The sequence below is a fragment of the Geotrypetes seraphini genome, chromosome 19 (assembly GCF_902459505.1).
Source record: "Geotrypetes seraphini chromosome 19, aGeoSer1.1, whole genome shotgun sequence".
Classification (NCBI taxonomy): Eukaryota; Metazoa; Chordata; class Amphibia; order Gymnophiona; family Dermophiidae; genus Geotrypetes; species Geotrypetes seraphini.
The window spans coordinates 25,930,527-25,942,670 of record NC_047102.1 but is presented as its reverse complement, the minus strand read 5'-3'; the positions used below and the strand labels follow the sequence as shown (position 1 = coordinate 25,942,670).

Here is a 12,144-nt window from a genome sequence, read left to right as displayed (position 1 = left end):
GTGTTCATCCCACGCTTTTTTGAACTCCGTCACCATTTTCATCTCCACCACCTCTCTCGGGAGCGCATTCCAGGCATCCACCACCCCTTTCTGTAAAGAAGAATTTCCTAACAATGCTCTTGAATCTACCACCTCTCAACCTCAAATTATGCCCTCTGGTTTTGCCATTTTCCTTTCTCTGGAAATGATTTTGTTCTATGTTAATACCTTTCAAGTATTTGAATGTCTGAATCATATCTCCTCTGTCCCTCCTTTCCTCTAACGTATCATTATAAAGAATAGAGAATGACATGGGGGCAAATTTTGCCCTGTCACCACGGGAACTTATTTTCCCAGCCCGTCCCCGCCAGTTCTTTTCCTGCCCTTGCCCCATTCCTGCAAGCTCCGCCCTCATCTGCACAAGCCTCAAACACTTTAAAATCCTAAGTAGCAACATTCTAGAGCTCAGATTGTGATGTCATAATGCCTCATTCCACCAATGCCTGAGCTCCGTCCTCATCTGCACAAGCCTCAAACCCTTTAAAATCCTAAGTAGCAACATTCTAGAGCTCAGACTGTGATGTCATAATGCCTCATTCCACCAATGCCTAAGCTGCGTCCTCATCTGCACAAGCCTCAAACTCTTTAAAATCCTAAGTAGCAACATTCTAGAGCTCAGACTGTGATGTCATAATGCCTCATTCCACCAATGCCTAAGCTCCGCCCTCATCTGCACAAGCCTCAAACACTTTAAAATCATAAGTGTTCGAGGCTTGTGTGGTTAAGGCAGAGCTTACAGGAATGGGGCGGGGGCAGGGACAGTGACAAAACTCATGGGGACGGGACAGGGAAATCGAGTTCCTGCAGGGATGGGACAAATTTGTCCCTGTGTCATTCTCTAGCACTTAACTGTAAATGCAAGGGAAGCATTCACTTGGGTGGAATACAGGTGGGACATGGGCATGCCTCCATTTATCTGTATAACTTAGGCACATACATTTACAGTACACTGGGTCTATGGGGAATACTTTGATAAATAAATAGCTTTGGCAAAATAAAACTGCTTTCCATTCTTTCATTTTGCAAAGTAATCTTCACCTTTTCGCTTCCTCTGAAATTAACAGATTCTTTCAAACTTGTCCAGCATACATTAACATAAATTACGACGCATCAAATTCTGATTAATTCACTGCAGAATTCTATTACATTATGTTCTTTAAAACGGAATAATCCTGGGAACCACTTATTTGTCTTAATATGCTCGAAAAGGATCAAAACTGAATTTAAGAACAAAAGAGCATAAGAGTTGCTCTTCTGGGTCACAGCAAGGGAACATCCAGTTTGCATAAACATAAAAGCTTTATGATACTTTGCACACATTATGGGACACAAATATTTCTGACCTACCAGTGGATTGCTCGATGTGGCAGAGATCTTGCCAACATAAGAAGTGTTTCTTACAACCTAAACAAGAAAAGCTGCAGTATAGGAATTTTGACAATCATCCTACACTTCTAGTAATTATAATCACCCCGTGCACAGCATGAAAAGCAAACTAAACAGATTCAAATTCAAAAAAAGTTCAATTTTGGCATGCTGACATTTGCAGACACAGTCATTTATCTGTTCGACACACAAAAATATATTTTCACTGAAATCGTTCACAATAGCAGCTCTGCCTCTTCTTTTGCCTTAATTGGCACCACAGTAGACAAATCAGGACAGATGGGTTTTTTTGATCGTTCCATTTAGGGCGCCAAGATTTACGCAGGCATTATGCACATGAATATACAGAATTAATGCATGCACATGCACATATAAGCACACAAATGTCAATATTTGCACATGAATATACAGAATTAATGCATGCATATGCACATATAAGCACACAAATGTCAATATTTGCACATGACTATACAGAATTAATGCATGCATATGCACATATAAGCACACAAATGTCAATATTCTCCCTAACAGCTATTCTGTAAGAGTGTGCCTAATTGGCAAACCTCCAGAATATGGTGTCCAGATTTGTGCACGCAAGTTTGCACACATTCCCAAGATGCATGCATAAGTTGAATAACTAGCTCTTAATTATTAATAATTAGGTACTAACAACCAATTATGGAAATGAATTGGCACTCATTAAGATTTGTGCACATATCTGGTTGTGTGCTATTCTATAAGGCAGGGCTGCCCAAATCCGGTCCTCCAGATCTACTGCCAGGCCAGGTTTTCAGGATATCCCCAATGAACCTGCATGAGAGAGATTTGCATACCAAGAAGGCAGTGCAGGGCAAATCTCTCTCATGCATATTCATAGTGGATATTCTGAAAACCTGGTCTGGCAGTAGATCTCAAGGACTGGACTTGGGCAGCCCTGCTATAAGGCATGGCACCTGTCTCTACTAGGGGTTTTGGCCATGGGCGTCTTGGGGAATTTTGAAAAACTGTGCATGCAGTATTAGAGTAAGGCCTCGGTGCACCTTAGTTGGGTGCCAGCATTTATACCAGGTTTCAGCAGAGGTAAGCCTGCCACCAAAAGTTACGTGCAGGAATTGGTGCCAAGTGCAAGTCTAGAATCATGTTTAGCGTTGATTTTTTTTTCCCCAGTGCTAAATTTGGAACCCCATTTATGGAATTCCCTCCACAGTGCCTAAATACATAGGACACTAAGCATAACTTTTAGGCACACCCATTTAGGCCGATGAAAACCAGATCTAAATATGTGCGCCTAACTTGTACACACATCAGGCATGTGCTACGGTCTAACAGTGTACACCAATTTTAGGAATGCTCGTGACCTGCCCATTCTCCTCCCCCTCGCCACGCCCCCTTTTCAAATCCGCACACTACAAATGGCGCACGACACTTTATAGAATGTGCCTTCCAAGCTGTGCATGTATAGTAACTTCTAATTAGTACTAATTAGCTTTATTGGCACCAATTATTTTTATTTAAGATTTGATCTACCGCTCCTGCATTTTACTGACCTATGCAGTTTACAAAGTATCAAACTAAAATGAAATTAGGTACTTGAGAAAAACGAGCCTATCTGTCTCGAAGGCTCACAATCTAGCTAAAGTGCCTGATAAACTAAAAATATGTAATAACAACATATAATACATTTCCAAGATCAAAAATCAAAGCAATAGAAAATTAAAAATAAAATAAAACAAATTGAAGAGATAGAAAAGTCTCTGAAGCGGCCTGATAGCAAACGGTCATATTATAGTGCAGGTCTTAAGACAACTTCACAGATCCGTCACTGGCAGAGCTCGAGAGCATCAAAGAAATGAACATTTCTAAAACAGATCCACTAAAACTGTTAAATGAAATAAATAAACTCAAATCAACACGAATCAGTACAAATTAAGGCAGATGGCGGCCCCCATTCCATTATTCAATTCGGGAGAGCCATTTGAATAAAAATGTGCTTTTTGATGTCTCTTAAAATTTTGAAACGATTCTTCCTTAACTCTACTGGTAAATTGTTCCACAGTATTGGAACCAAGTAGAAAAATGCACCATTTCTGGTTGATGCAAGGTGAGCCTTTGAGATATGGGGAACAGCTACTCTACTGCCATTTCAAGATCTCAACGAGCGACTAGGTGTGTAAAATAACACTAGATTGGAGAGATACAATGGTTGTAACTCAAATAAATATAATGGAGTTACATGATCACAGATGTGTGCGCGACCTAACAGCTGGATTGCCGCATTTTGTACTGTTTGTAAACGTTTCAGTGGCCCGCATATACCAATTAGACTTGTTAAACAATTAAATTACGTGGGCATCAATTTGTACACACAACTTAAGGCACCATATACAGAATTTGGGGAATGGGTAGAAAACTGTAAGTTATGTGCACCCTTGCCATATTTGGGTGCCTGCAGTTACACTAGGGGCTCCTTTTACAAAAGTGCGCTAGCGTGTTTAGCGCATGCACAAAATTACCGCCTGCTTAAAAGGAGGCGGGTAGCGGCTAGCGTGTGCGGTATTTTAGAGTGCGCTAAGTGCGTGCTAAAACCGCTTAGTAAAAGGAGCCCTAGGTCTATGGTTGGTGTAACTGGGGATGCCTAGATTTTAGGCACCCAAATACCGGGTTATACTAGTGATCTATAATGCAACCTGGGCACCTGAATGCCATTAAAGAACAGGCTCTCAGACCACAAGATCAGAGTGCCCACTTATAGAGTTACCTCCTTAGGACCTAGTTAGAATCATCAGTTTCTAAGGTTTATTGGTCTTAATATACTGCCTTCTGTGGGTAACAGCACAGCAGGGTACGAAAAATAAATCAGAATAAAAGATAGAAAATGGACAGATCCACAATATTAGATAGGAGAGAAGGAAAACAGAAAAGATAAGCAGCAGGATAGATAAATAAAACAAGATAGAGTAAAGTAAAACAAAATTGTTAGTGCTGGAGGAGAGAGGGTTTTGGGGATCAGGTAGTTAGGACGGAGTTCATGAATCGAAAACAATGGAGAAAGAGATGAGTTTTTAATGCATTTTGAATTTAGGATAAGACAGTTTAAGGCAAAGATGTTTTGGAAGTGAGGAAGAAAGGAAATGAAGAAAGTTATATTTCTGTACTGACAAACTTTTTAATGTAAAAATAATATGGTGGATTTTTTTTTTTGTAGCTGAGGCAGCTCTTTTTTGTTATGGACTTAAAAGCAATTTAGAATCTGAGATACAATATTTGTTTTGCTGTATGTAGATTCTGAGATTCCCAGGGAAAGTTGGCTGGACTGATTTATCCTAAATGGCTCTCCACAGGACTACTAAGAGTCCAAAACTAATCAAAAAACATTACAATTACCCAGCCAAAGCTTGCAACTATTTTCATTGTTGGCTTTCAGCATAGCTAATATACTCTGCTCATTAAAAATATATTATTCTAGAAGGATTCGATCATGGTGTCTGAACAATTTCAGCTCTGGACATGGTCTTTTTCACTATTTTTTTTCTAGGTTACAGACTAGGCATATTCTTGTGCTTCTGATATTAAGAAACACCCTCCCATTAAAAAAATGGCTTTCCCTATTTTATAATGTTCTCACTCCAGATGGCCTCACAAATTTGTACACAAAAATTCAATTACCCGGATAATATCACACTTGCATTCTCAGTCCAACACATGGGTATCCAAATGTTCAATTTTAGCTCAATACTTGTTGTTTAATATAATATTATCATATTTTATAATTGTGCCAATGTTCTTATATAGAAAAAAGGGCCTCAGAAACACCTCCCCCACCCTTGATAATAGACTTATATCTGGCAGGAGTTATGGTGTAAAATATTCCTCACCAGACTTATTTCATTCAAAACTTTTTATAGATGCTTTAAAAAATATTTGATCCATTCGTCTTCAGAATCAAAAAAGATAAATATGTTACTAAATTATTTAAATGATGAATTTCATACTTAACTTAAATTCATCTCAGCTTTAGTTTGACCTGGGAACTACGGATCCAACATGTTTCGCAATAAACTTGCTTTATCAAGGATTCATAAGAACATAAGAAGCGCCATCTCCGGATCAGACCTTCGGTCCATCAAGTCCGGCGATCCGCACACGCGGAGGCCCTGCTAGGTATACACCTGGCTTATTTTATAGCCAACCATATCTTTATATGCCTCTCTCAAGGAGATATGCATCTAGTTTGCTTTTGAAGCCTAGGACTGTCGATTCCGCAATAATCTCCCCTGGGAGAGTATTCCAGATGTCAACCACTCTCTGTGTGAAGCAGAACTTCCTGATATTAGTCCTGAACTTGCCTCCCCTTAGCTTCATTTCATGTCCTCTTGTCCGTGTCAAATTGGACAATGTAAATAGTTTTTTCTGCTCTATTTTGTCGATTCTTTTCAGTATTTTGAAGGTTTCGATCATATCCCCACGCAGTCTCCTTTTCTCAAGGGAGAACAATCCCAGTGTTTTAAGTCGATCCTCATATTCCAGTTTCTCCATACCCTTCACTAGTTTAGTTGCTCGTCTCTGCACCCTCTCCAGCAGTTTTATATCCTTCTTTAGGTAGGGAGACCAATGTTGGACGCAGTATTCCAAGTGGGGTCTGACCATTGCCCTATAAAGCGGCATTATAACTTTATAGGGCAATGGTCAGACCCCACTTGGAATACTGTGCCGCTACTGCCATTTCTAAATAAGTCATTTCTGATTGGCTGGTGTTAATATTCCCTACTTTAAACAGCTCATAGAGATCATGCAAAAAGTATAAATAAAATAAAAATTGGAACTCCCCCCTCCTCCCCCCCCAACACACACACACTCTCACTCTAGAATGCAGTGGTACCTTTGGACTCGGTGGATACATGGGCTCTACATTTGCAGAGTTACTGGGATTCGGAGCAGGTCTCCCTCTGTAGTTTTTCACTTCCCAGGCATTGAATGTACCTTCTGCTTCAGGAGAGTGGCAGTTCTGGCTGACCCTTCTTTCATTCGAATAGAAGATTGGTGGATGGAGAGAAGCCTTGACTTGTGATGGCAAGGGATGATTTTTGGGTGGCGGGAGAGGGGGAGCAGGTGGGGGCAAGTTCATCCGAAAGGGTTGCGGCAGCGGCGATCGTGTGGCCGCTAACGGCGGCGGCGCTTGCTTTCTTGGACCCATGGCGTTTTGTAGGGGTAGTGGACGGGACGCTGCTGTAGAAGGCATGCGGGGTGATGGGGGATGAGGTGCCATTCGTTTCGAAGGCCGATCTATATCATCTAAATTTATATCATCCAGGTCTGTTGTGTGAAGCTGCAGGCCGCCAGCAAACCTTCGCATAGATGTGGCAGGAGGAAGAGGAGGAGGAGGAGTAGGGGGAGGATGATCACCTGACATCTAGTATAAACAGGAACAGAAATTCAGTTTAACCATATTTTCTAACACTGCTAAGCAGGCCCAAGGTCCATCCTAACAAAGATGTAACACACAAAGGACGACTCTTTTGTATGCTCCAATCTATTCAACTCTTTGCAGCTCTTCATATAAAATATATTCTTACTTTCAGCATTAACATGTTTATTCAGCTAAATTAGCCCTGGGCATTCGGTACCAGCCATAACTTCACTGATGCTGGCTATTGGAGTTTACGTAGGTCTTTCTGACATTGCCATCAACACAAAAAACAAACAAACAAATAAAATAAAATTCCCATAACACAGTAAACTAAAAAACAACCAAACAACCAACAACAAAATTTGGGCTGCTCACCCATAGTGCTTTGAGAAGGACTATTACCTCAGGAAATTCATTCTCTGCAGTTGAGATTTGTTCTAACCGTGTCTGGCAAAGTCTTTCCACCCAGTGTTGAACTTTTTCCGATTCCTCCAAGTCCTCTCGCTCTGTTTCTGAAACCTCATTTTAATTACCATTGCACAAAGTGAAGTTATAGGACAAGTTTAAATTTGTAACCCTCAAAATGACACACATTAAAACATAAATGAAAAATAACCGATTTACACCTAGAGATGCAAACCTACAGTAATCTATCATAGATTCATCCTTCAGAAATTCATCTGCCTGGTCCACTATTTGCTGTCAGAACAAAAATCAGTTTTCTATTTTTTCATTTGTAGAAAGTGGCTTGCATATTCACCCCATAAACCTCCCTTGACATGCAATCCTTCTGAATCAAGAACCTATCCGCTTGACCCCCCCTATAGCATGCTCCTGATGACCCTCCCCTCCCATCCCTTCTCAATCCTATCCCTGACCCTGGTGTCTAAGTGAGAGTGGCAGCAATACCTAGCCGCTCCTGAATCTTCAGCTCTAAGTTCCAACTGAGTCTCACTAATCTCTAGAGGAAACCTTGTCATATTACCAACACGGGTCAGGCTCCCATATAAGGGCAATAACAGCCTGATCCTTAGGAACATTACCATGAGATTACTTCTAGGGAAGAGAGACACCATGTTGGAATTTGGTGCCAAAGGAGCAGGAGCAACTGGGAATCGCTCCCGCTTCCACTAGTCATAAGGGACCTCCAGTAAGGCTGAGGATGAGACTGGGGGGCGGGGAAGGGTGGAAGGATCTTGAGTGGGGCCATCGAGGGGAGGATTATCTTCATGTTGTTGGCAGACTGGGAGGATTCTTAATGGAGGGGAAGGGTTGATGCCAGGAGAGCAGAGGTTCTCGATACGAGGAATTTAGATATAAGTCATGTGATACTGCAGGTGGTCTTAACCTTGACTTTTACACATGCCCCTTCAAGCTTCGTGCCAGGTGGCAGGTGTAAATGTCAATGTCTAGATTTTACTTTATCAATGTAGATTCACCTTGTCAAAGAGAGAACTCACATTAACATTATAGGTCCATATAAACCATTCCTTCTCCGTGTCCCTTCCAAGCCTCCTGGCAAACTAACTGTGGTGTGCATCACCACATGCAAATTTATGCACTGTATGTATGTGTGTCTGAATTCAAGAATGTCTGGAATAGACACGTGGGATCTCTCAGAGTGAGAAAGAGATAATGGTTACTACGGATGGGCAGACTAGATGGGTCATTTGGCCTTTATCTGCCATCATGTTTCTGTGTCTATAACCATAAAGTTCTATTACATCACAATGCAGGTGTAAAGGGCCTTAGCCTATAGGAAGAGGATATGCAAATGTTAAAAGCCTTAGCCAATAGGGAGAGGAGGCGATAGTGGATACTGTGGATGGGCAGACTGGATGGGTCATTTGGCCTTTATCTGCCATCATGTTTCTGTTTCTATAACCATAAAGTTCTATGACATCACAATGCAGGTGTAAAGAGTCTTAGCCTATAGGAAGAGGATATGCAAATGTTAAAAGCCTCAGCCAATAGGGAGAGGAGGCGATAGTGGATACTGTGGATGGGCCATTTGGCTTTTATCTGCCATCATGTTTTTATGTGTATGTATATTCTGCAGTTTACATTTGGGGATGCTCCTAAACTATGGCATTAATGTCACATACTTGTAGACAGAAGGGCAATGTGATCAATTTCTCTCCATAATCTGCCTTGTGACATTATTCAGTGTTTGTTACCATCGACAGTCAGAGCTGCATTTGCAAATCAATACCTCTTGTACAAGACGGCTGATCTTCAGTTGCTTTTCTTTTTCCAACATTTCTTCTTTTTCCTTGGCCAGTTTTTGTTCAAACTCCATTTCCTTCTTACTCTTCTTCTGCTCAAACAGACTATCAGTCTTGGACTTTTTTCTGTCTTTGCCTTTCTGAGACGTTTTTATGTCCAATACAAAAAAAAACACACCACAAAATCCAACGTACAGAAGCCATATGACACCATCCATCACTGCAAGCTTAGACCTTCGTTCACAACCATTTTGTTCCTTTCACAAAAAAAACCAACGCCTATTTTGGGCAACCCTTTCTCCTCCTTTACATCAAGCAACAATCCCTGGAAACCCCCCACTCCAACATCACATGCAATGGCACCACATGCATTGTGCAAGTTGCTTTACACGTTTTCGCAGAAAGAAGGGGGATTCGTGTCAGAAAATAAAACTCCTTATATTTCTGTAAATGAATGAATAAACAGTGACACCTTAACACAACCTCCCTGTCCTAAAGTCACTGAGAAGCTGTCCTTTGGGAAAAGACCACAGAGATGCTTCATAATAAAAGCAGACTGACAGCCCCATTACTCAAGATCACTATTGCCCACCATAACGCACACTGTTTTTGGTGTTTTTAAGTTGCAGAACTAATAAATGGAAATTTTGACAGTATTAGAAAGTGGTGAAAAAAATATACGACTGGCCTAGTTTACAAGTCATAGCTGTGATTGGTTTAGCTCTGCTAGGTGTTATATTTTGTGAATTGAAACTGGAGCTTTTAAAAAAAAAAGCGCGTTCCTGTTGTGAATACAAAGTTTTTTTTCTCCTTAGTCCAATATCAACCATACAGGCTAGTTTAAAATTCCCAGAATGGACTTTCATTGTGCAGTTGCTGCTGTAATGGGAGATACTTATTAACTCTTTAAGAGAAGTTTTAATACGATACCGTTACAGAGTGTAGTTGAGCTTTCGTGAAATGTCTTTAAATTGCACTGCAATCTATAATGTTTATTTTTCTCCCTGGAATGTTCCCCCTGATAACATAAGACTCAAACCTAACCCCAAACGCTTTAAAATTCTCCTGAAAAGTTTCCTATTTTCTTATGCTTTCGACTGACCCCCCACCCTAGGCTGACACCCCCTTCCTATTCCCTTTTAATCTTGCATATGATACCTCCACGGGGATTGGCTCAGCAAGGCAAGCACACTTCTATCTTTCCTATCTCTACTATCACCTTTCCTACTGAAATTTGTACTATTTTTTTCTCATTTCAAAATGACTGCATACTTCTTTCCTAAAATTACCATGTTATTTTTAACATAACTGAAAACCGCACATAAAAAATGGAACTAGAGACCTTGGATCTCAAGTGCCCGCTGTTATTTTGCCTGAAGAAGCTCTTTGTTTAGAGTGAGAGCGAAACGGAGATCTTCCGTCGTAAGCTCTATCGTTTCCAGACGGCCGGGTAGAGAAACTACACCCGAGCTAAGTACTATAGCGATAATAATAAAAATCTAAGATAAGGGTAAAAAAAAATGAATTATATAAAGAAAAAGTTTATATAAAAAGTGAACAAAAGAGACCAATGGACCGATAGCCTGCAAGAAAGTTATTAGCCAAGACTTGTTCTAAAGGCAAAATAACAGCGGGCACTTGAGATCCAAGGTCTCTAGTTCAATTTCACTTATATGAATTTCTCGATCTAGCATTAGCCTATTTTTAGGAAGTTATTAGTGAGTTCCACTTGTCAATAGAACATAAGAAATGCCATACTGGGACAGATCGAAGAACCATCAAGCCCAGAATCCTCTTTCCAACAGTGGCCAACCCAAGTACCTTAATAAAGAGGGCCTTAATAAATTCATTCCCACAACTTTATTTATGTTCTACCTGGAAGCGTGAGACTCTTATCTACCTATTTAAAGATCAAGCTTTAGGCTCAGCGCCAAACACGCTTGGTAACTGCAATTGGAGATTTATTTTATTTTTAATCTTGCCACGATTCACATGGCAACAAAGATTCACAGCTGATAAAATATATTGCATCCTTATTTCAAATACAATTCAACACATACCAGACTATATAACTTGGGATTCTGAAAATACAGTTCCAATTACATTTTGAAGAAGGAAAATTCATGGGGGGTTTATTTCCTTTCGTTTTTTTTTAATTATTGCTAAAATCTTTTGAGTACAAAGGCCTAATAAGTTAAACCAGGTAATCACAGCAACCGAGTGTTGAGCACACTGCACTCTGCACACATTGTACCTTTCGAATTGTTGGAAATTTTCCTTCATATCGATAAAACCACCCAAATGCTGTTAAGCAAAAAAAAAAAAAAAAAGAAAGAAATGATGGTTGAAAAATGTGTACAACTAGCCCACGCTAAGCCCTCCACACAAGTGTTTTAAAGTTCAGAAGAACATCTGGAGAAGGAATCATAAACATGGGGTTGTCAAAGCCCACGTACAGTTATCAACTTTAGATTATTCTGATGCTGGCAACCTGAAAAAAAAAAAAAAGAACATAAGAAATGCCTCTGCTGGGTCAGACCCGAGGTCCATCGTGCCCAGCAGTCCGCTCACGCGGCGGCCCAACAGGTCCAGGACCTGTGCAGTAATCTTCTATCTATACCCCTCTATCCCCATTTCCAGCAGGAATTTGTCCAATCCTTTCTTGAACCCCAGTACCGTACTCTGCCCTATTACGTCCTCTGGAAGCGCATTCCAGGTGTCCACCACACGTTGGGTAAAGAAGAACTTCCTAGCATTTGTTTTGAATCTGTCCCCTTTCAACTTTTCCGAATGCCCTCTTGTTCTCTTATTTTTCGAAAGTTCAAAGAATCTGTCCCTCTCTACTCTCTCTATGCCCTTCATGATCTTGTAAGTCTCTATCATATCCCCTCTAAGTCTCCTCTTCTCCAGGGAAAAGAGACCCAGCCTCTCCAATCTCTCAGAATATGACAGGTTTTCCATACCTATTATCAGACGTGTTGCTCTCCTTTGAACCCTCTCGACTAATGCCATATCCTTCTTAAGATACGGCGACCAATATTGGACGCAGTACTCCAAATGCGGGCGCACCATCGCCCGATACAACGG

At 40.7% G+C, this 12,144-nt stretch overlaps 1 protein-coding gene across 8 annotated transcripts in view; it reads right to left on the bottom strand.

The window, feature by feature from the left end:
• USH1C (USH1 protein network component harmonin) overlaps nucleotides 1–12,144 on the bottom strand; it is a 154,956-nt gene that overhangs the window by 34,238 nt on the left and 108,574 nt on the right. For 3 of the 8 annotated variants that reach the window (XM_033928390.1, XM_033928392.1, XM_033928395.1), the window contains exon 16: nucleotides 1,387–1,443. The exons of 4 other annotated variants lie outside the window; for them this stretch is intronic. In XM_033928390.1, the coding sequence (XP_033784281.1) occupies nucleotides 1,387–1,443 (57 nt within the window). Of the gene's footprint in view, nucleotides 1–1,386; nucleotides 1,444–6,304; nucleotides 6,836–7,234; nucleotides 7,352–9,044; nucleotides 9,198–11,311; nucleotides 11,362–12,144 lie in introns of all 8 variants that reach the window. One more of the 8 variants, XM_033928398.1, reaches the window with a different exon arrangement.